The 23,291-nt window shown below is 44.8% G+C and overlaps 1 protein-coding gene across 2 annotated transcripts; it reads left to right on the top strand.

The window, feature by feature from the left end:
• Window positions 1-13,097: 13,097 nt before the first annotated feature.
• LOC135389973 (uncharacterized) lies at window positions 13,098-22,483 on the top strand. Of its 2 annotated transcripts, XM_064620004.1 has the most exons (5): window positions 13,098-13,261; window positions 16,590-19,561; window positions 21,432-21,508; window positions 21,571-21,662; window positions 22,318-22,483. In XM_064620004.1, the coding sequence occupies exons 2-5, from the start codon at window positions 16,610-16,612 to the stop codon at window positions 22,320-22,322; spliced, it is 3,126 nt and encodes a 1,041-aa protein (XP_064476074.1). In that variant the 5' UTR covers window positions 13,098-13,261; window positions 16,590-16,609; the 3' UTR covers window positions 22,323-22,483. The 2 variants fall into 2 exon arrangements, with proteins under 2 accessions (XP_064476074.1, XP_064476073.1); XM_064620003.1 differs by having other exon boundaries at window positions 21,571-22,483.
• Window positions 22,484-23,291: the final 808 nt, after the last annotated feature.

The following is a 23,291-nucleotide window of genomic DNA, read 5'->3' as shown; positions in this document are numbered from 1 at the left end:
ACAACAACAACAAATAAATCGTGACTATGACTTGGGGTGATTCATCACTGGAGTGCAGTACACTACCCCATTACACGCAAAACATTAGATGTGAGACATGAAAATGAAGTTATAGTTATGTGCAAGTACAACAATTGAGCTCTCCTCCACTGGCTGCGCTGCGCTACGTCACAAAAAATGAAGGTGAAGAAAAAAGAAGAGAAAACATGAAAGAAGCACAAATGGTAATTGAGATACACTTATACAGATAATTACCCACCAATACAATGTTAGGCGGCGTTCAGCTGCATGTTTCGTATCAAGAATAATGCCCTTTTTTGTGGAATATAGATCAGCGTGTAATCCGTCAGCTCGGCGAGATAAACAGCTCTCTGTTTGCCTAAATCAACAACGTCGACGCCACTGCCACCAAACATAAACTGGTCGAAAGTGCAATAGGCATTACCTTTCTCAAGTCTTTGACAAGGAACGGCGGAGTCTTCCACAACACATCCTGACGTTCCTCGCCTTCGAAGCCTGGATAGAGCCGCTCTGGCACTCTGAAGAACAGTGCTGCCCAGTTACGTCTATCGCTTTCCATCTAGCTTCAACCACTTCAAAAATGTTATGGCGCTTCAAGAAAGTACGCTATGAAGTTGCATATTCCTTGTTGCATCGTTCACCGTACAGGTTATGGACCTTCTGGAACACCAAGACCGGCGCAAAATAGATAACATTGCACTCGAAACATTGTCCAGGCTCTTGCCTTCGTGGACACGAGTAGAAGATGGGAGAGAGGCACGACAGGAAATGTCTTCGTTCATCCAGCAGAATATTCCCAGCCGTGACCAACACTTAGGCGAACGCGTCGCGTAACAGATAGCGTTTCAGTTGCAGTGGTGGGGTACGACAGCCAATGGGCGTGGACGACAGGCAAAGTCGATGATTAAGGGTGAAATTCAAAACGATCATCTACGCCTACTAATGAACGACTTCGTGGCTGGAGTTGCAAACGAGGGAACGGCTTATTTATTGACCACTGCGAAACGGGGCCGTGATTCGCATCGAGAATAGTCGGTCCTGGCGCAGCAATGGCTTTTGAGTCTTGCAACGTAGGGTACAGAGTTGAAAAGGGGGAGGGGGAATCGGAAAGTTTCCGCGATGAACGTTGTTCTTGCTGGCAGCAAGAGCGTGCCACGCCCGGGTTCGCCATATTTTGGCGATTTTTTTTCTTTTCTTTTTCGCTATCCAGTCTAAGTCAAGCTTTTAGCTTTTTAGAACAGGCTGCCAGGTTGTCTCAGACTGGACCGCTGTTAACCCATATCAAATATACAAACGTAAGTAAACAGGCTAGCTTGTGCAGAAACGTAGTCAGAAAAACATTTCAGAAGGAGTTCTACGGGGGCTTTGCGTGGGGGGAGTTTGAACCACCGAAGCCCCCCCCCCCTCCTCTCTCTCTCTATCTCTATCTATCTATGCCACTGAGCAGGTGCGAAGTATCCATAACTAATATTCCTAGAAACCGAGGAACCGAGGAGGGAAGTAGGACGGGTACATAACACGAGTCAGAACCAGCAAAAATAACTTCGTTTTCCGTGAGTCTTTATTTTCGGTTTCAATATATCTCACTCCGTTAACACTGAAAAAGTTCCTGGTGCTGGTTCAGAGTCGTGCTATGTGTCATCCTTCGTCGATCTCAAGGAATATTAGCTATGCGAAGAAGCACGTCAGACAGTAGGCGCAGTATTCTCTCGTGTCGGCCTCCTTGTGAGATCAAGTGGACGCTCACTAGGGGACCGCCTCCTAAAGAGGATGCAGCCGCCGGAAATAAGACGTGATCGAAGAAATGTATTTGCGGTTAAAGCTGTACTGGCTAGTCTCTGTGTGTTTCTGCCTTTATTTTGTTGACGACCCGCAATGTGAAGTTGGGTACAAATGGGTACCACTGACTCAATACATCGAACTATTGCTATTCCGTATTGCAATATTTTCTGATCTATACCATCTCGAAATTTCTGAAAGTTCTGTTTCGAAATACCATTTCTATATTTATAAAGTTATTGTTATTTATAAATTTATTGAAATAAAGTTGTTGTTGTGTTGTTTTCTGTTATAAACATTCCCGATTAGTAATATGAACGGCGATGTTTGCGCGTATTGTGGATTTTTTATTACGATACAAAATATGAGCATTAGTATTACCCACAATTTGAACGCGAATAATAGCCAAAATGATGTCGCGATATCGCACTCCTAACAGGGGTTCCCAAATAAGATACTGCGCCGCTTTTCACCAGAGCCATTGAATTTACAAACAGCAGAGAACTTAAAGTCAGTGGAGAAACAGGCTCGCGCGATTACGGGGGGCGGGGATATATTTATTAAAACAAAGAAAAAAAGGGGGAAGATTAGGGCATGTGCCACGAATTAGGCTGAAGAGTGCCGTACAAATCTGGAGTATTACGAACAACAGAATTTCCCATATAGTGAGATAACAGACATATTGAATCGAAGCACAGAATATGTCCTGATGAAATGCAGTCCACCATATGAAAGCTTGTATCATAATAAAGACAGCAGATTCAATGCTTCAGCTTTTTACCATTTTTATCACTATCACTTTGTTGTAAGACCTCTATAGAGTGGACGTAGTAGCACGGAGGGAAAGAAGTCAAGTTCCCGGAGATCAAACAGCGCTTAAAAAAGTAGACATTAAAGACTTTCTTACATTTTTTAAGGGTACTAGCTTTCGCGTGGTGGACTAGGAAGGACCGTTCGTGATCAGAGAGCACGAAGTAACACCTCCAGCAGGGTATAGCGTTAACAATGTTCTCATTCTTAAATCTGGCAAGCATAATACAGTGCTTTACAGTAATTTACATCGATTTACAGTAATTGATTTACCATATACGATTATTTACAGTACGAATACAGTAATTGATTTACAGTACGATTTACAATATGTGTAATTGATTTAGAGTAATTTATTTACGGTGATTTGCAGTAATTGATTTACGCGTAATTTACAGTGATTTACACTAAGAGTTCACGCCTATTAGAATCGAGCCACTACTATACCCAATGAAAAAGACAAAGGCTACAACAGGTGCCTGTAAAGCGTGCTCTACCACAGCACGGTGGCGTTATGTGGGGAAACTGGGTTTATATTTCGACCCTGCTTTACCTTTCCATTTCGTTTCTACTTGAAACTGTAAACAGCATACAAACTTCTCCACGCATCAAAATTGTGCATGTATCTTGCCAATACGCGCTTCGAGTGTGACATGACATACATACAACGACATAATATATAAGCTGTACGAAGTACCGCTCGAATCCCCAAGTCACCCCTCCCCCCTTGTTACTGCTGCATTGCTATATTACGGTTTGGGAGAGATACTTCATACAGGGGAGGGGGGGGGGGGGGGGGGGGCAATGTAGCAGTTTGGGCTTGTTGGTACATGAACATCGTGTTACAAGCGCAGCTGAACAAGGACAAACAAAGGGGATGCAGACAACAGAGCGCTAACAAGAAAGGTGTTGGAAGTTAGCGCTGTGTTGACTGTCTCCCCTTTGTCCCTGTTTAGCTGCGCTTGTAACACGATGTTCCGGATATAGCGTTCCACTTTGTCTAAACGTCGTACGTATTCCACAGCTGCGTTTCGAAATTTTATTTAACAGCGCGCATTACAAGATACCAGCTACCTTGTTTACCATTTCTTTGTCTTCGTGGCAGGCGGCGTTACAGTGGCTCTGGTCATTCCAATCTTCATGAAACATGAAACTTGCCATCAGCATCGCCCATTGCGATTAAACCCCCAATTCATCATCATTAAAAAAGCCGTTGCTGTTCGATAAGCTGATAAGCCCGCTGTCAACTCCACCCCTTCGTTCTGTAACCTTAGCCCTAAAACGCGGATGAGTTTCCTTCCTACGTCGAGCGGGGAAAATGTAAAACTCTTTGTGTATTTCTATTTCTTACTTTCTCGTCAAAGAAAGCAAGATATGGGAACTTTCTTACAGTTAAACTTCCCTGACTTAAATTGCAGGAATGTACGAAACCGTTCATACCGAGTCTCACCAATACATTGCATTACGCGGGGGCGTATATGTGCATTGGAAGAAAAAAAAGAGGAGAAAGTGAAAGGTTAGTCAAAAACTCAATGTGGGCTTCCTATTCCAGTGAAATGGACAACTGCAAATGAAAAAAATGACGAGAAAGATTTGGGCACGAAGAGAAGAAAGAGAATATAATAAATCTCACATTGCACAGTATAAACCACAAAACCTTCGCAGCACTGGCACCCTAGAAAGAGAAAATCTGTTTCTGGGGGAAACACCCGCAACCTGATTAAATGCGTTATGTAACATCAGGTACGCACATAAATAATCGATATACACACGAACAGACACAAATCGGCGGAACATTAATCGGCGGGACTAAATGGAAAAGCAGATAACTCATGCGCAACGAAACCCAATGAATCACTGGGGGCAAAAAAGAGATTTAAAAAAAAAACTCCAATTGAATCAGAGGACCTAAAAACCCGTAACCAGATGTTCCCACCCTTCTAATAATCACCCATGATATTGAATACACCCACTTTCACGAATACTTTTTCTTCTCCCCCCCCTTTTTTTTTCCTTTTTTTCTTCTTTCTTTCTTTTTTGCTGGACAGCCTAGAAGTGAAAGCGAGACGCCCTGACGGTAGCGACTGAAATTAAGACCCTCGTCACGCAATTGCTCTGCCGCCAGGGGGAACGACCGGGCTCCGCCGGTCGTTTAAATGGAAATGAATATTATCGTCATATTTTTCTTTTTCTTGCGCAGCTCATCTCAAAAATAGTTGATAGTCGAGTGAACTAGTGACTAAAACGCTCTACAGCCGGCCTCCCCATATGCGAGCTAACGTTAATATAATCCGGCGCACGTTCTCCCTGTTAATGGGGTCGATGTGTACAACGAGGGTACTGGAACAGTTGTTGAGTATTAAATATGTTGTTGCAAAGGTGACAGTGCAGTGAAAAATTACGACCGCAAAGTGTGTCGCCGGTTGGAAAAGGGCGACGCGTCGATTTTGTAACACGTGTATTGTTACAGGAAGACCCAAGGAATGCTTCCAGTTATATCGGCAACAAACAGCTGTGAAGATGATGGAAAGTGACTGTACTGGTGGCGGAATACAAAAACAGAAGAACACAGCACAAGCGTCAAGATGGAAAGATTAGCCCCCCAATCGCCCGCCCACTCCTTCCTGCTGTCCTCTTTCCATCTGTCCACATCTGTACGCCGCTCATAGTCACAGTTGCTTCGCGGCGCTAACGCGGAACCAAAAAATTCGTTGGCGATTTAGCGTAAATGCGAGAGGAATGCGTTAGCATCCTTTTCTGGTACATACTTGACTTCCGGGTATCCACTTCCGGTTTAAACCCAACTTCCGCTTGTCCACCTCCAGTCAATGCTTGGTTTCCGGTTTGACACTTTCAATCACTATATGCAAGTCCATTTAATTACCCTTTAATTACCTTAGGTGACCACAGGTTACATGACGTAATCTTGAATTCCCTTAATTACCTTTAATTGCGTTTACTTGCCTTAATTATTCTCAATTGCCTTTTAATTGACGTTAGTTGCCTTTAATAACATTTAATTACCTCCGGTATAACCTGCGGTTACATTCGGTATTCTTTAATTTCATTTTTTTCTCGTAATTCCATATACCTTACACGAATATGACTCACGGACATCCGCTCAAACGTTGCCTGCCTGCGTACTGCTGATGAGGCCCAAGAAGGCCGAAACAGCTGTCCAGTACTGGCATGGCGACGTTTGACTTACAAAAATACAGGGTGTTTAAAAAAACGTGTCATTCGGACTTTATAAAAAAACGGGGCGACGGAAAAATACGGAGTAAAAGGCACTTGTGTGGCAACTGAATTTGCCATCTTGCAAAAATATTTTCATTTGATTTTAGTTAAAATAAATTGAATTTCTTTAATTGAACTCCAAAATTTTCCAAGTCAACCTAACGTTTTTTTTACAGAATTAGAGAGCCCGTAGCTAACTTAGTCAGATCCACCAAGAAATCCGCTCGATATTGCAAATGGAACTGCCCAAAAAAAGTCCCGAAGTTGAGGCTTCAGAAGTTTCGGGTATTCAACAGCGCACCAAATCAGTCGGAAAAATGCGCGGAGGGAGGACATGCTCCTGCCCCCACGAAGCTAGAACAGTTTATCGCAAAACCGGCGTGCAGCACAAGACGCGCAGATAACAAGGCAGGTGACATTCCACCATACGTTGATAAGCGGCAAACAAAAATGATTCAGCCTCTTTTTTCCCGCCCTGTGTTTTTTCGACCTTCTATCTTTCATGGGGGCAGGAACATGTCCTCCTCTCCACGAATCTTTGCGTCTGATTTGGTGCGCCGTTGAGTACCCGAAACTTTGAAGCCTCAATTTCGGGACTTTTTTGGGCAGTTCCATTTGCAATATCGAGCGGATTTCTTAGTAGATCTGACTAAGTTCGCTACGGGTTCTCTAATTCTGTAAAAAAAACGTTAGGTTGACTTGGGAAATTTTGGAGTTCAATTAAAGAAATTCAATTTATTTTAATTAATATCAAATGAAAATATTTTTGCAAGATGGCAAATTCAGTTGCCACACAAATGCCGTTTACCCCGTATTTTTCCGTCGCCCCGTTTTTTTATAAAGTCCGAATGACACGTTTTTTGAAACACCCTGTATACAGGGTGTCCCAGAAAACGTGTCATTGAATTATAATAAAAAAACTACACCACCTAGAGTCATGCGGTCAATGGCATTTGTTCTTACTGGGTTTTGCCACCTCCTCGTGTGAATGTCGTGTATCGTAAATTTAATTATGCAAATTTTTGCGAGCTTAAGTCGGAAATTTGCCTAGTAAAGGTCACTGTTTTACCCCACCAATGTGAAGAGCGTGTCTGATTTAGTCAAATTAATGATAATTGACAGGGATATTCAGAAGCTATCCCATCGGAAAAAATAGCCGAACATCATGCTCTACGGAGGCCGCACAGAATAGCGCACGATGAATTTTTCAGCGCAATCTTTGTCAGTCCGACGAAAGGAGGTTGGAAACCCAGCCCTCCCCGACATCGCAGAAAGAGATAAAACAGGCACGGCTTATCACGTCCGACTTTCGCTGGGATAATGCTTTCCCTCTCCCAATTTTAGGAACTGTTACTTTTTCTACTACCACTCTGTGGGCTGGCTTCGGAACCTCCTTTCGTCGCACTGCGAGCGATTGCGCTCAAAAAGTCATCGCGCGCTATGGTCCGGTGCTCCGAAAAGCATGATATTCGGCTATTTTTTCCGATGGGATAGCTCGTGAGTATCACTGTGAATTATCATTCATTTGAGTGAATTCGGCACGCTCTTCATATTGATGGGGTAAAAAAGTGACCTTTCCTTGGCAAATTTCCGAGTTCAGTTCACAAATATTTACATAATTAAACTTGGAGTACATGACATTCACATTAGGAGGTGGCAAAAGCCTAATAAGAACAAATGCTGTTGACCGCATGATTCTAGGTGGCGTAGTTTTTTTTATTATAATTCAATGACACGTTTTCTGGGACACCCTGTATGCTATACGTGCAGCCAAAGAGCTCCTGTTAATTTTTTTTTCCCTTATACACTTGACTGGCTTTGCACTGGGCTTTCAGAGGTGTCTTAGGACACCCTGACGTGAGGCATCACGTGCCACGTGACCTTCCGACGCCATCCGCTCAAACGTTGCCTGCCTGCGTACTGCTGATGAGGCCGAAACAGCTGTCCAGTACTGGCATGGCGACGTTTGACTTACAAACATATGCTATACGTGCAGCCAAAGAGCTCCTGCTATTTTTTTTTCCCTTATACACTTGACTGGCTTTGCACTGGGCTTTCAGAGGTGTCTTAGGACACCCTGACGGTCCACTTCATGTATACTATACGGTCAACTTTATATATAACTTGGTGGCCCACCAACCATGATAGAAATTCATAGTAAAAAACGTAGTCCCCGGAGAGACATGCGGTCAAGGGATTTTTTTCTGCCAATAACTTTTGCCACATATTGGTAACATTTTTATTTCATTTCAATTGACGGAAAGTTCATTTCTTGAATTGAACTCCGAAATTTTCCAAGGCAACCTAACGTTTTCTTTGCGGAAATGGGTTCCCCGTGGTCATTTTACTCACCCCACTCGTAATGCAATGGCAATTGCCGAATTAAATTCGCCGAAAATCCGTGGAAATGAGCCCTTGGCTCCGCCTCTTTTTTGACGGCTCGTAGTTTGAGCGCAAAGCTGCGAAGAAAGGAGGTTACATTGACACGCCACACGAGGAGGGAAAGGGTTAAAAGTCTTACCCACGGAACAAACACGCGCGGTGAGTGCGGGAATCAGAGCTATCTTATCAAAAATGATGTCACCCGACGGCTTGTAACCCTTTCCCCCCTCATGTGGCGTGACAGTGTAACCTCCTTTCTTCGCAGCTTCGCGCTCAAACTACGAGCCGTTAAAAAAGAGGCAGGGCAAAGGGCTCATTTCCACGGATTTTCGGCGAATTTATTTCGGCAATTGCCATTGCATTACGAGTGGGATTATGTGCTATACGGAGTAAAATGACCACGGGGAACCCATTTCCGCAAAGGAAACGTTAGGTTGCCTTGGGAAATTTCAGAGTTCAATTCAAGAAATTAACTTTCCGTCAATTGAAATGAAATAAAAATGTTACCAATATGTGGCAAACGTTATTTGTAGAAAAAAATCCCTTGACTGCATGTCTCTTCGGGACCTACGTTTTTTACTATGAATTTATATCATGGTTGGTGGACCACCCTGTATACAGCCCGTTCCAAGTTATTATGCAAATCCGATTTACGTATCATAACGATGTATTTTTTGTTTTCTAAATTAAACTCATAGGTGGTATCGTGTTTCGGTGAGTCCTGGATCACTGATGTCAATCTCAGACGCCAGTGATAACGCGTTTGCCCAGTCACCCAAGATACAGAAAAACTAGGGGAGAAAAGCGTTCCACATTATTATGCAAGCAACTAGTTTCAAGCAAGATGGGAAGGAAAAAGGACCTCTCCGCTGCTGAAAAGAGTCAAATATTACAATGACTGGCACAAAGTATGAAAACATTGGATATTTCAAGACAACTTAAGCGTGACCATCGGACTGTGAAGACATTTGTGGCTGACTCCGAGCACAGAAGGGTCCGCGCAGATAAAGGCACAATCAGAAAGGTTTCTGCCAGACAAATGCATCGGATCAAGAGAGAGACAGCTAAAGTACCCTTACAAAGCAGCAAACAGATATTTGAAGCTGCTGGTGCCTCTGGAGTCCCGCGAACCTCAAGATGCAGAATCCTCCAGAGGATTGCAGCTTTGCATAAGCCTACTACACGGCCACCTCTCTCCAGTGTTCACAAGCAGAAACGTGTGCAGTGGGCACAGACGTACATGAAGACTAATTTTGAAGTAGTCTTGTTTACTGATGAATGCCGCGCAACACTCGATGGCCCAGAGGGATGGTGGATGGTTGGCGGACGGCCACCACACCCCAACAAGGCTGCGACGACAGCTAAGCAGGTGGAGGAGTAACGTTTTGGGCCGGAATCATTGGAAGAGATCTGGTAGGTCCTTTTAGGGTCCCTGAAGGCGTGAAAATGACCTCTGCATAGTATGTAGAGTTCCTGACTCAACACTTCCTACCATGGTACAGAAAGAAGAACCGTGCCTTCCGTAGCAATATGATCTTCATGCATGACAATGCACCATCTCATTCTGCAAAGAATACCTCCGAGTCATTGGCTGCCACGGGTATAAAAGGAGAGAAACTCATGGTGTGGCCGCCATGTTCGCCCGAGCTCAACCCTATTGAGAACCTCTGGAGCATCCTCAAGCAAAAGATATATGAGTGTGGGAGCAGTTCAAGTCCAAGCAGCAGCTCCTAGAGGCTATTTTGACATCCAGCAAGGAAATTCCTGCATAAACCGTGGAAAAATTCACAAGTTTGATAGATGCAAGAGTTCTGAAGGTGATATCAAAGAAGGGGTCCTATATCAACATGTAACTTGGCCTGTTACGATGTTTTCTTCTTCTTCTTCCACTTCGAGGGCGGTGACCACGATGTTTTTGACTGAACCCCCCCCCCCCCCCCCCATCCCATTCATCTTCTTTCGACTTCCTAACGTTGCAAATGCAACAAATTACCATTTTCGGTTCACTACAACATACAAAACGTTTGTTGTGCATAATAATTTGGAACACAAGAATTTGATTGTTTCCTCTGCTGAAAAGAAGAGAAGCAAACTGTTAGCATAGGGAGGCTTGTCTAATAAAATTTGATTTATACCACAAATATTGATGATTTGGTCATTATAATTACCGTCATCTGCATAGACCATTTAGGAAAATCAGATAAAAATATGATTTGCATAATAATTTGGAACAGAGTCTATATAACTAACTATATAGGGGAAACTTTATATATAATGAGGGGGAAAAGCCAAAGAAACAAGTAAATGACATTAGTCGTATTTGAAATTAAAAATTACAGATTAAGATGGCTTCTATGGCTGCACGCAGAGGGTGTTTCAAAAAAACGTGTCATTCGGACTTTATAAAAAAACGGGGCGACGGAAAAATACGGGGTAAACGGCGTTTGTGTGGCAACTGAATTTGTCATCTTTCAAAAATATTTTCATTTGATTTTAATTAAAAGAAATTGAATTTCTTTAATTGAACTCCAAAATTTCACAAGTCAACCTAACGCTTTTTTACAGAATTAGAGAGCCCGTAGCGAACTTAGTCAGATCCACCAAGAAATCCGCTCGATATTGCAAATGGAACAGCCCAAAAAAATTCCCGAAATTGAAGCTTCAAAGTTTCGGGTATTCAACGGCGCACCAAATCAGTCACAAAGATGCGCAGAGAGCAGCACATGCTCCTGCCCCGATGAAAGATAGAAGGTCGAAAAAAAAGAGGGCGGGAAAAAAGAGGCGGAATCATTTTTGTTTGCCGCTTATCAACGTATGGTGGAATGTCACCCGCCTTGTTATCGGCGCGTCTCGTGCTGCACGCCGGTCCGGCGATAAATTGTTCTAGCTTCATGGAGGCAGGAGCATGTCCTCCTCTCCGCGCATCTTTGGGACTGGTTTGGTGTGCCGTTCAACACCCGAAACTTTGAATCCTCAATTTCGGGACTTTTTTTGGGAACTTCCATTTGCAATATTGAGCGGATTTCTTGGTGGATCTGACTAAGTTCCGTACGGGCTCTCTCTAATTCTGTAAAAAAAAAGTTAGGTTAACTTGGGAAATTTTGAAGTTCAATTAAAGAAATTCAGTTTCTTTTAATTAAAATCAAATGAAAATATTTTTGCAAGATGGCAAATTCAGTTGCCACACAAATGTCGGTTACCCCGTATTTTTCCTCGTTTTTTATAAAGTCTGAATTACACATTTTTTGAAACACCCTGTATATTCCTTGTATGTGAAGTAAAATTTTCAGCTGTGTTTGAGAATTCGTGTTTGTGTCTGTCCCTTCGTGTTCCCTAGTCTCGGGGTTTTTACATTATGCATATTGGAGAGTTTTAGTACAATGGAATTCTACGAAAACAATACCATGAAAGAATTATCAAATCCAAGCTTAGCAATGTGATTTAACTCGATCGAAAGAAAGAGTGTGATTGATTTATCAAGTTTTCCGAGCTGTTATCGTGAACACCTTCCGATGTACTGAAACCCCAGTGAGGTTTCCGATAACGGTTCCCCATAACACGATAAGTCAATGGCGCTCACATTACGACACTTGGATTTGAAACTTCCTTTATCGTTTTCGTAGAGTTCTTCTGATGACTCGCTATATTATCAGAAGCGACCGATTCCCAATGCATTTGTTCGTTCCTCATATTCTTGTTTCTTTTATGTTATTTTTTTACTCAATGAGAAAATACGGACCATGTAACAATCCCAAGCAGCACAATGTACTGGAAGTTGAGTGCAATAGGGGTGGACGGTATGTGTCTTGTTAATGTTCTTTAGTTTCACGAGTGTGTTCAAGGCCTTCCACCTACCCGTCCACCCCTAAGTCCATACTTCCCATTGTATGACCACAATAAATGACGAGCAGATAAGAAAGGTCATGTCCCTTGCTCTAAAGCTATGGTACAAATCCAGCTAGTATTTGGTAACATCGGTGATATCTGCCATGGCAGAGACACATTTTCAGCTCCAGTGTTCATTTCTGTTCTTCGTTTATATGCATTTCTGTATTCATTTCTGTTTATGTTTCTCTATGGGAGGTCACGTTAAACTAAATTACGCGAATGGTTGAAACGTCATTTAACATATAAGGACATTCCAACGAACGGAAGACCATTTTCTTTTGACTGTTTCAAGGACAACTACGCGGGTAGCTTTAACCCCTGACAATATGGACGGCGAAGTGAACGTTACAACAGCGTTATGACGTCACACAGCAAACTATAAAACGTCAGCATATGATCGCATTTGTTAGCTCAGTTTCGAATAATACGTCGTCCAGAACATTTATCGATGTCGATAGTTTCTGTCAAACCCCAACTAAAAAAAAGACGTAATATTGTCATTATCGTATATCGAAACACTCTGAACAAGTCTGTTTCCTTGTGTAATGTTCCCTAGAGGTGTCTTTAATGTATAAATACTTAAATGAAAAGAAGCCAGATTATCAGGCTTTGCCGTATCCAGTGCATGCGAACCACGACTGTCTAGCACGTCACACTAATCCACTGCCCTGCACAAACGCGTATACCGCAGCTTACGCGCTACAAACAAAAGTTCAAAATCGTCTCCCATCTCACGTGCTTTCTAAGCACCGCGTCTTAACGCAACTCTCCATTAAAAAATATGTGTGACGTCACGGTAACCATAGCAACGCCACAACTGCCATTCATCCTGCCTAACCTATTTTGGTCCCGACTCGAGCGCTATAGCAACGCTATCACCACGGACGCACTCAAATGACAAAAGACATAAGGAACAGCATGAACAATATCCGTAAAGCTAGAAAGCAATTGCCAGGGAAGTAAACACTGGTAGGCGCGTGTTTGACTAAGACCGCGTGTAAGAAGCGATAACTGGCCATCGTCCGAAGCGTCAACCACGAACCGACGTAAATGGCACCGCATAAAAGGAACGCCGCTACAAGTGGCAAGTCATTCTCCAGCACCGAGTACTCTGGGTAGCCGCACAAGGCCTTACTCTGTGCAGGTGAGCGAAACTTCTACATTCTCTCTTTTGGTAATGATAGCGCATGTGGCTTAGTTGGGTGTCTTGGTGCAGTAGCCGAGACAGCTCAACCTTGACAGCGTGGCAATTTCGTGCATAGATAAAATAGCTTTTTTAAAAATGAAATAGTTTATGCATAGTGGTGCATAGATAAAATAAAATAGTTGGTGATGATGATGCCCGCATGGGCGTCGAAACGTCATAGTAAAGTTGTTCTTACGTTATGTTAAGCCAGTGTATTCCTCAATCCATCATCATGTCTTCTGGCTTTCGGTCCATCTTCAAAGCATAGCTAGCGGGATACGCCCTGTTGACATTGCAGCTTCAGCTGTGACGTCACACGAATAAGAACCTAGGCAAATTCTATTGGCTCTCAGGCACACGTGGCCGCTCCAACTGTCGCTGCCCGCGGGATCCGCCAGCCTCAGCGATATGCATAGCCATATTTCACATCTATACAACCTAGCACGGGGCGAACTGTCACTTCTCCTTGAACTCGGAATACGGTACTACGGTTTATCTCTGCGCAGGGGAAAAGCGTGTTAAGTTTAGAGAAAACACGTGATGAAGTGTCTATCCAATCACAAGACAGAGAAGAAGGGACTATTCGATTCGTCCACAGAAGAAACCACGTGCGCGTCAACCTTGAAATGTTACACCCCCCCCCCCTTATTTGTGAGAGGGACCAATGAGGTTGCTCCAGGGGAAATAGGGAAGAGGGGGAAATTGTGAAGCTGCACAGAGACAGCGGATCTACTTGCATAGCGTACTGCAAAAGACGTGGGTTTCGGAAAAAGAATGGAAAGATTTTTCGCACCACGAATCAAGAGTACGTAAAAATTGGACCATATTCAAAGGAATAGCGAAATGCCCTCCATGTTTTTTGTTTGTTTTTGGCTGCTGTGTCCTGTGGTACTATTAAAGAAGAATGGGAGGGCACGAAAAAAAGCGTCACAAGGAGTACACATTCCGATAATTCCGATACACATACGAATTATGCACCTGGGACTCTTAAAACAGAGCGTCAAATGCAGTCTCCACTCTGTGACATTCATTTACTCCCGTGCATTTACTCCCGAAAGGGACTATTTCTTGTGGCAATGCATTTACTCCCCAAAAAGATTAAAATGACTACAGGAAATACTGACCTTTTTTCGTGGCTCATATAATCAGTCAACAATACAACCCTTTCAACTTTTTCTGAAAACCTTGACAACACACGTCCCATCAAATACCGTGACGTTGTAATGTTCGCCAGAGGAGGGCCAGTTTGCTCTACGTTTCAAAGGCGACAGTTATAATACATACCCGGATGTTACCCACTCCTTCCTGCTATTCCAAATGTGATCACCATCGGCTAATAACCCACCTTGTGGGACGTTGTATCGCCAACTGTAGGGGACAAGCGCAAGGTTGCGCACATCACGCCTCAAAAAGAGTGAAGTGCTATAGTAGTGCTATAGAGTGAAGTGAATAGCAGTGCTAAAAATGAAGAGCAGGACGTATTAGCATTCTAGTTTCGGGATAGTGTTTTGGATTTATTTTTTTTATTTTTATTTTCGCGAACAGCACCGGGAAATTATTGACTTGTATAGTGCGCTGCACTGAGTGTTCGTATTGCCACCTGTGACATGCAAGGCAGGAGGTAGAAGAACAACAACATTCCCGGTGTGCGCAGCCGTAGCGTCAGCCGGAAGCAGACGACGGAGCAGTGTCCCTCAAATTTCCCATGCTGCTTTGCGCCGGGCGCTTGGTAGCGCGCGCATCTTTATAAAATCGTCTATTGCTACTGTTCTTTTTTTTTTCTAGCATTACGCAATTCATTTTTTCTCTGTACATTTCATTGTGAATCGTTATCCGCTATCAATTTTCTGCATTCATACCGCCGGTATACAGGGTGCATCCTGCCGAAGATTGCTCGCATTTTTTCTGGGATTGATAAGTCTGAGCCTGAGGTCAAGTTCCTCAAATAACTGTAGATCTATGGCCTGTAGACCTGAGGTCAACTTCGCCTACCGGGCAGGATCAGAGCCGTATATTAAAAGGGAATCTGGCCATTGGGAGGAGTCACAAAAGGAGGCTCGACCTGTCAATCACAGTTTCGCTCCTCTGATTGGGTTGCTTTTTACCAAGGGGGTCGCCATGACACCTTACTGCCACCCAAAATGGCGACGAAAACAAACAGTGGTGAAGCGGAGATTTCGCGACAAAAAAATTTCATGTACTACTCTGATTTTACGCTGCAAATGTACATTTTCATATACGTTTCTTAGGAATCAGTTTCAACGTACGCTCATCCATCGATATCTAACCGAAAATAATACGTTTTGTCGCCGATGTTAGGCCTAGTGAACACCGCGATCACAGCGAAATCGTAACCAAAACGGCACTGTGCTGTACAATCTTATATTTAATTGATGGATTTCATGGATATAAACATTCCTGTCTCTTATATTCCAACTATTCATGTAGATTTGTTTGAAAATAATACCGACAACAGAATGTGTCCCAGCAGGTGGTTCTGCCGGCAGCGGTACAACGACGGAAGCAGACGACAATTCCCGACGTGCCTTACACTCCCTAGGTGGCGCTCATCAAATTTGCGCTAACAATCCACCACTTTTGCAGATTGCGAGAGGCATCCATTTCAATCCCATCCAATCCACTTGCCACCCAAAATGGCGCTGCCCGTGTTGGATAAGGGGGCAAATAGTGAGGATAGGCTGATTGATAGCGCCCCATATTTCAAGACTTCATTGGTCGGAAAGCTGAAACAGTGGATGGAGCTTCAGGTATAGGCATGACCCATTAATGGTCAGACTCCCTTTTAATGTACGGCTCTGGGCAGGATCAGAGCCATGAACAGTGCCATTGGTTCCGGTATGTACGGTACCTTCAGGGTGACGTTGTCAACGGTTCACTAACACTTCCTATTGTTTCGTTTTTATAGAATTCCATTGCATATCGGCGAAAGCTCTTTACTATGTTTGTTATCTGCAATCGCCCAATCTTCAGGGCGCCCCACCCCAAGCAGCAAAATGTACTAAAAGTCGAGTGCAATAGGGGTGGACGGGTAGGTGGAAGGCCTTGAACAGACTGATGAAACTAAAGAACATTGATAAGACACATACCGTCCACCCCTATTGCACTTGACTTTCAGTACATTGTGCTGCTTGGGACAGTGTACTAGAATACGTAGTATTACGTAACACATCATTATGTACACTTTGTACATATTCTTCCAGCTACGTAATTGTTCGAACACAAAGCGTCGTTTATGTTTAAATCGCAATCAATGCGCTATTTGCAGGTTCAGAATACTCCGCCGTGATGGTTGCTTCTGCCTGGTACATCCTGGTATTCATCGCCATTCCATGCCAGGCCTACTTGGACGACTGCGTCCGACTGGACCGCCTGTGGACTGGATTCAGTCCGACGGACCATCTCCAAACCAACCACTATATCAAACTCCGCGCAGCCCAAAACACAACGAACCCCGAAGCTTGTACAGGTGACCGTACGACTCAAAGTAATATTCACCTGTCTCCACTCAACGGCCGGGACACCGGGTTTCGAAGATACGTAAGCCCTAGCAAGGGGAAGGGCGTACGGCTCCCTGAAGATAACCAGAATGTCAGGTCCGAAAAGACCGTTCAAAATTATCGCTCAAGCAGGTTAGATACTCGCTACAAACTGGACTTCAACAGACAAGGTCGATATACCGATGCGAGAAGAGTTGTCGCAAGCGATACAGGTAGGGTCGTATCGACCACGACACGTTACAGAATGAGGTCTGAGCGACAAAGCGAAGAACGCTTAACTCGTTCTGTGGACTACAGAAGAGGCGGTGAAAACAGTGATAGACGCAGCGAAAAGAGAATGAACTTGCCTGCTGTGCGAGAAGTCCGGTCAGTTGGCCTTAGCACAGACGAACGTAACCGCAGACAGCACTACGAAAGGGACCGTGACCATGTTCGGAATAACCGTAACACAAGATATTATCAACATGAACCAGAAGAAAGCAAGGGGGTGAGCGATTCTAGCAGGAGTAGGACGGAAGGTCGGACAACCGACGCCCGTGGTACTGGTGTAACAAGGACAGCGCGAGATACAGAATACCGTAGGGTGACTGAACGCAGAGCTTTTTCTACTGAATCTAGTAATATTATCGTAAGAGATGCAAGTAGGACACGGACAGAAAGGCTTCAGGCTAGAGGTCATGACAATAACAAGCACACTGAAGTCCGCACGGCTGGGGGCCATGAAGAAGCTAACGCTTTCAATTCCGCAAGTGACGGTCGACATGCCGAGGTCACGAGAATGGTAGTCAGCAGGAACGCTAGAAGTATTTCCGAAGAACATGCTTCTGTCGAACGCCGTCAGACAACGCAGCGCAGAGATGTTACCACCGACAATAGGCTGATTTTTGCTCCTAGTGGTTTCAACCTACGAAGATTTACGGCCGCGGCTCCTTACCGAAACGCTGGAGGGACCACGGAACGCAATGCGCGTTTGATGCGGGAATCTCGTCTTGCAGAATCTCGAAGCCACATAGCCGGACAAACCACTCAACGACAGGACGTGCGACGTACGCTCGCGGTAGGGTCCTTCGAAAGTCACCGCGGTGTTGACGTTACAAGGTTCACCCTTCTTCCTTCAAGGAGGGAGGAACGCAGGGAGGTCGCTAGGTATTCTAAAACCATGCCCCTCAACGACGAAGAATACCAACCAAAAGCCGCACGATCCACAAGAGACGAATCTAGAGTTAGTGCAAGCAACAGACAAGGTGCCGCAGAGCAGGTACGACGCGCAGCGAGTCACAATCGAGAGCTCAGTGGAAGGGACAACAGAGACATCGCGACTCGACGGGTCATTGCTCAGCTTGATGAGCGAAGAGGAACAAACGCTGCTGAAAACAGACATAGCTTCCAGAATAGTCGAAGCCGAGAGGAGGAAGTGGAGCTCGTCCGAAGAGCTACATGGGATACTGAATCACGACACAACTACCAGAGAACAATCGCTGAGCCCAGAAGAAGCCGGTATATTGTAGACATTGACGTTGCAGATCACCATTCAGGGAACCAGCGTAGGACGTTCCTAGCCGTTAGGTCAATCACGGCTACATCGCGGCGTCTGTCTCTCCGTGGTTCGCAGGCACGCGATAAACGAGAGACAGTGTTCAGGAACGTTCAAAGAGACGTACGCTCCAGAGAAACACCCAGATCTTCCAACAGTGGACCTCAACGACGTGTCGGAGATCTTGACCGTCGTGATGATATTAGAAGATACCGAAACAGGGAAGACGATGGAGTTTCAAGGCTTGGAGTGGACGCTCGCGTGAGGCAGGCCGAAAGGTATCAGGACGTTTCCAGGAGAATCATAACCGCCACTTCCGTACCACCCGTTGACGTGGACTCTCGAAGAGTTTCTCAAATCCGAAATCACGACGGCCACGGTAATATCCGGCTTCTTCAAACGAGGTCAGGGATAAGGAACAGGGAATTAGATCGGTCTTCAAAACCCGTACGGGAAGCTCGTCTCGCACGCATTGAAGCTCGAGATGCTGGAATCCAACGGGACAACCCGGTCAGTCTTCGAAGAACAGATCGAGACACGGCGTCACGCATATCAGGCAACAAAGATGAACGTGTGAACGTCCGAAGCACCCGGCGCTTTGACAGAGTTCGAGAAGTCGTGCAGCATGCCGCGAACGAAAGGGAAGATGGTTCCCTAGACAACAGGAGACGAGATTCTCACATACCGTTCACCACAAATAGCTTCGACGTTAGAATCAGAGGACACCGTTTGGATGGGCTGTCGGGGCGCGCCATCGACATTAGGAGACACGCACAGGGGACTTTCCCGTCCGAAACTCGCCCCACGTCTTTTCTTCGGGATGCTCGTAACACAGAATCACGTAGACACACGCCGAATGAAGTACGCCGGCTTCCAGAAGCTAAGCGGAGAATCACTCAACAGCGTGGTAACGTAAGGGATGTGGAAAATCTTCCTAGGGGAACACGTCACGATGGACGGCAGGCTGTTGAGCGCAGGCTCAGCAGCACATTGGACAGATCGCGGAGTGCGCTTTCTGTTACGGACGCCCCTATCCGAAAGAACATCGCTGCCATGGCACCGATGCTGGCCGTTGACAGAAGCAAGGGTCTTGAAGCCTCAAGGATAAGCGATGAACGCAAGAGGTTTGCGCTCTACAACATGGGAGAGGACGACTTGTCCCTTTGGGACCTGACAGACCGAAGGCACAGACCATATAGCATGAAGGTTAGTATATGCCGTTCCATTCGTCTCTACTAGATTTATGGCCCCTTCGGCATCTGCCACAGACATAACTCCGTATGCTAGTTCCACGTCTCCTGTGGCACAACAGAGCGACTGTATTATGTTTTACTTTTACTTTTTGTGTGTTCTATGACGAATTTCAATACGATTCAATTAATTACGTTAAGGTAGTTTTTGTTGTGTTATGTGCCTTTAGACGGGATACGACTCTCTCTGGCGACATCCCGACTCGCATATACTGGAGTAACTTGCTCAGTTTCGTGATTGCACAATGTAAGATAGGCTACGTTATGTATTTCCCGAAGCATGGAAGTATAGTGTCAAAAATACCGCCCGCGGGAGGCTTCAAAGTGGCGGCGAGTACTATGAAACACGCAGAACTAGCCATAGACACTGTTTGCTGAGGGGTCTTCAGCCAACGCGAAAGTAATAGAGAAACAACATTCCCGCCACGACCAGGCGGCTTTGAAACAGAATGTTGCATCATCACGCGAGATTGTTAAGGCAACTGCGAAAGTCGCAACCCGGAAATTTTTCGTTTTTGTCTGCGGTGGATTGTGCAAGAAATAACATGACGAATGGTGTAGATAAAGGCTAGCTGGTGTATGAACTTTACTCCATCTGTGTGCCCAGACCCAGGCTTGTACATTATGAAGAAATATGCGCTCTTCCGCGAGAACAATTATCGTAGCCAGAGAGAGAGAGAGAGAGGTCTTTGAGAGAGGGGCGGTCTCTAACAAGCTCTCAACTCCTTCAGAGAGTCCGCAAGTGAACGAGCGGTGTTGATGTCACTCCTAGAGATGCGAAGCCCCCCCCAAAAAAAAAATGTTGGGGAAAAAACGTTTTTCTTTGTTTTTTTCCTCGTCTCCAGAAAAGTTGCCCAAAATTTCCAGGCGACAAAATTCAAAAATGTAAATTTTCGTGCCTTCGATGCGTTCCAACCCGCCAACAGTGCCTTGGGTGCCTCTAATCCGCCAACGACCACCAACTTAGAGCTCAGTCTGGCTGCTCCAAGCGATCGCCGTCGCGTTCACATAATGTTGGAGTTCTGGTCGGAGTGGACGGGCTGTTCCAATAGCAGTCTCATGGGATGCTCTGCTCTGCATTTATTCCTAGAGGGCGAACACTACTAAAGTTTCTAGCTCATTGTATGCTGTGGCTTGACCGGCAATGCTTCGACTCAGCAGTAAGCGCGTTTGTTTCAATTTTTTCCAATTTTTCGGAAAAAAAAACGAAGAAAAACGTTTTTTGTTTTCGAGAGAGATTCAAAATTTCCGGAAATTTTGCATCTCTAGTCACTCCGCGTCGTGTAGACCACGCCGCATGTAGCACCGCAGCTTGTCCGTAGCAGACGAACTTTCTGTGGGAAACGAGACCTTGCGGCTGATCGCAACGCTGAGTCTACGTCACACCAATCTGATTACGTCACGGCAGGAGATTGGGATGGGTCAGCCTCCAAGGTCAGACACTGCGCTCATGCGTAGTTTCAGATTTTTTTAAACTGCGCTCTGCGGCAAGACAGAGATCAGCGAAAATATTTTGCACGGTGGCTCTTCATAGACAGCTTGACGAATTAACAAAAAGAGTAAGTCGGGGAACAATTACAGCTTCTGGACTCCTAGATTACGTCCCCTTTCAGTCTGCGACCATAAAATTTACTCCCCCGCCTTGCAGATACCCCCTGAACTTCGCATGTACTTCCATTTAATCCCAAAAGGGACTAACTGATGTGCCAAATGCATCTACCCCCCGAACGACTAAAATTTGGCATTTTTTTAACACTGTGAAGTGTCAATTCGTTGCTCCTTTAAGACTGTCTACAATACTTTTCTTTTTTTTTTCTTTCTTGCAGGAAAACCATGACTTCCCATACGCCAAGCAACAAGCAACCAAGTACAACCTTGACTGGATCTCCGGTTTCTACTCAAGGTTCGCGCACTCTCAGCCACAAATCACTGTTTTACAACAGCATTTTCTCTTTTACATTACAGCTTCACTACTGAATCGTGCATGAGAACCGTAGTCTCTGTCGGCGCTGCAGCTGCTATCCTCTGGTCTTCCATGAACCCCAAGGCTACGATCGCTTAAAGGAGTACAGAGGGCCATCCAAAAAAATTTCAGATTAAGACATCTGATGAAAGTGTGTGTGTCATTATACCGAATAGCGCGAAAGGCTTTGATGTGTGCAATTTGTTTCCCAGAAAAAAACTCGCATAAACATAGCTCCGCGCCTTCACCCTTAACTCGCCACTCCAGCTCAAACGAGGATGAGGAGGTATGATCCCACGTCACCGATGACGGCATAAGGGACTCGTTCTGGTTTGCCGGTCAGTGGGGGTCAGCGCATTGTCCCTTTGCCGCCGTAAACCTGTTTTGCCAGTTTTCCAGAGAATTGGGGATAGAAGGAGCGGCCGAAGCATTACCGAGCAAGGAGAAAGGCTTTATCAGAACCCCGAACAGCCGAGTAGCAGACGACAGCGGAGTAGCAGACAACATTTCTCTAGGCCAATCAGCGAGCGTTCTCCTTATAGCGTCAGCGCGAGGTTCCAGGCAGATCACAGGCTGGTACTGCTCTTCACCACCGTTGCGCACGGTCGCTTTCTGCGGCGTATTTTAAATTCAATTTATGCGATAATTATAACTCTGTGGTGTAAATTACTTCGCATGGTGCATCTTACTGGCAAACTTAACAGTTTTATAGGAAGAAAACAGGGTGTTAAAAATGACTTCTGTGCTACTTTAAATCCACCGCGGCCGACCTCATCATCCCGCTGAGTAAAACCCTGTCCAGTAGAAGACCTCTAGAGAACCTTCCCTGCTTGTTCTCCATGCCATCTTGCCCATATGTGTAACACAGACCAGCTAAGATGTATATTTCCTGAATAAAACCAGAATCACCAGCATTGCAAACTGAGAACCCCAGTGTCACTTCATCATAAACAGGGTGTTCCACCTTATGTTCCCATGAAAAAAATATACTTGCCTAAATCTAAAGCCTGAAAGTGTTGTGGGCATACTTTTGCCATGACTTCAGACGCTGACAACTTGCAGACCTCGAAGTGATGGTTATCACTTTTCTTTCTTTTTTGTTCTTTCAGCTATGTGTCACCATTGCAGTAGGAAACACATTTTGTGATATTAGAACAAGGGAAGGGTAACGGTAATGGTAACGATAATGGTAACGGAAACAGAAATGGTATATTACCAAAATTGGAGATGGTAACGATAACGAAAACGAAAACAGAAATGGTATACTATTACAGAAATTGGTGATGGTAACGATAACGGAAACGCATACCATGGTCCTCCATTACTGGAAACGGAAACGAAAATTATCGTCCAGTATTGAATTCGGGTAATGGCTATTCCTGTTGTGTGATGGAAGTTGAGTGACTTTCCATTCTCGTTTTTGTATTTTGATGACTCCATTCCCTGTAATGCTCTACATAGTATACGAGAGCATGGAAAGAGGCACAATAATGGATTTCGAGGGTGCATCCCTCGTTTACCTCTTCCCAGTCCTCGGAACTCCATGACATCAACACATGACTATACTCCACCATAGCACAAGGATGAGAGCCTACGATTTTAAGTTACATATTTCATACTTTTTTTCATTTCACCATGACCATGGCAGTATCATTTATTACTCAGAGCGTCCGCTTATGAATGAGACATTGGATGAAGGTTACGCCCATCTTGAGTTGCTGGA

Source organism: Ornithodoros turicata, chromosome 3, assembly GCF_037126465.1.
Source record: "Ornithodoros turicata isolate Travis chromosome 3, ASM3712646v1, whole genome shotgun sequence".
Lineage (NCBI taxonomy): Eukaryota > Metazoa > Arthropoda > Arachnida > Ixodida > Argasidae > Ornithodoros > Ornithodoros turicata.
This window is presented reverse-complemented; position numbering and strand designations above follow the sequence as displayed.

Bases quoted from the DNA above. Each gene is read 5' to 3' on its own strand.
- LOC135389973 (XM_064620004.1), top strand. From the start codon at position 16,610: ATGGTTGCTTCTGCCTGGTACATCCTGGTATTCATCGCCATTCCATGC. The intron at 19,562-21,431 runs GTTAGTATATGC...TCTTTCTTGCAG, and splicing joins ACAGACCATATAGCATGAAG to GAAAACCATGACTTCCCATA. The intron at 21,509-21,570 runs GTTCGCGCACTC...TTTACATTACAG, and splicing joins ATCTCCGGTTTCTACTCAAG to CTTCACTACTGAATCGTGCA.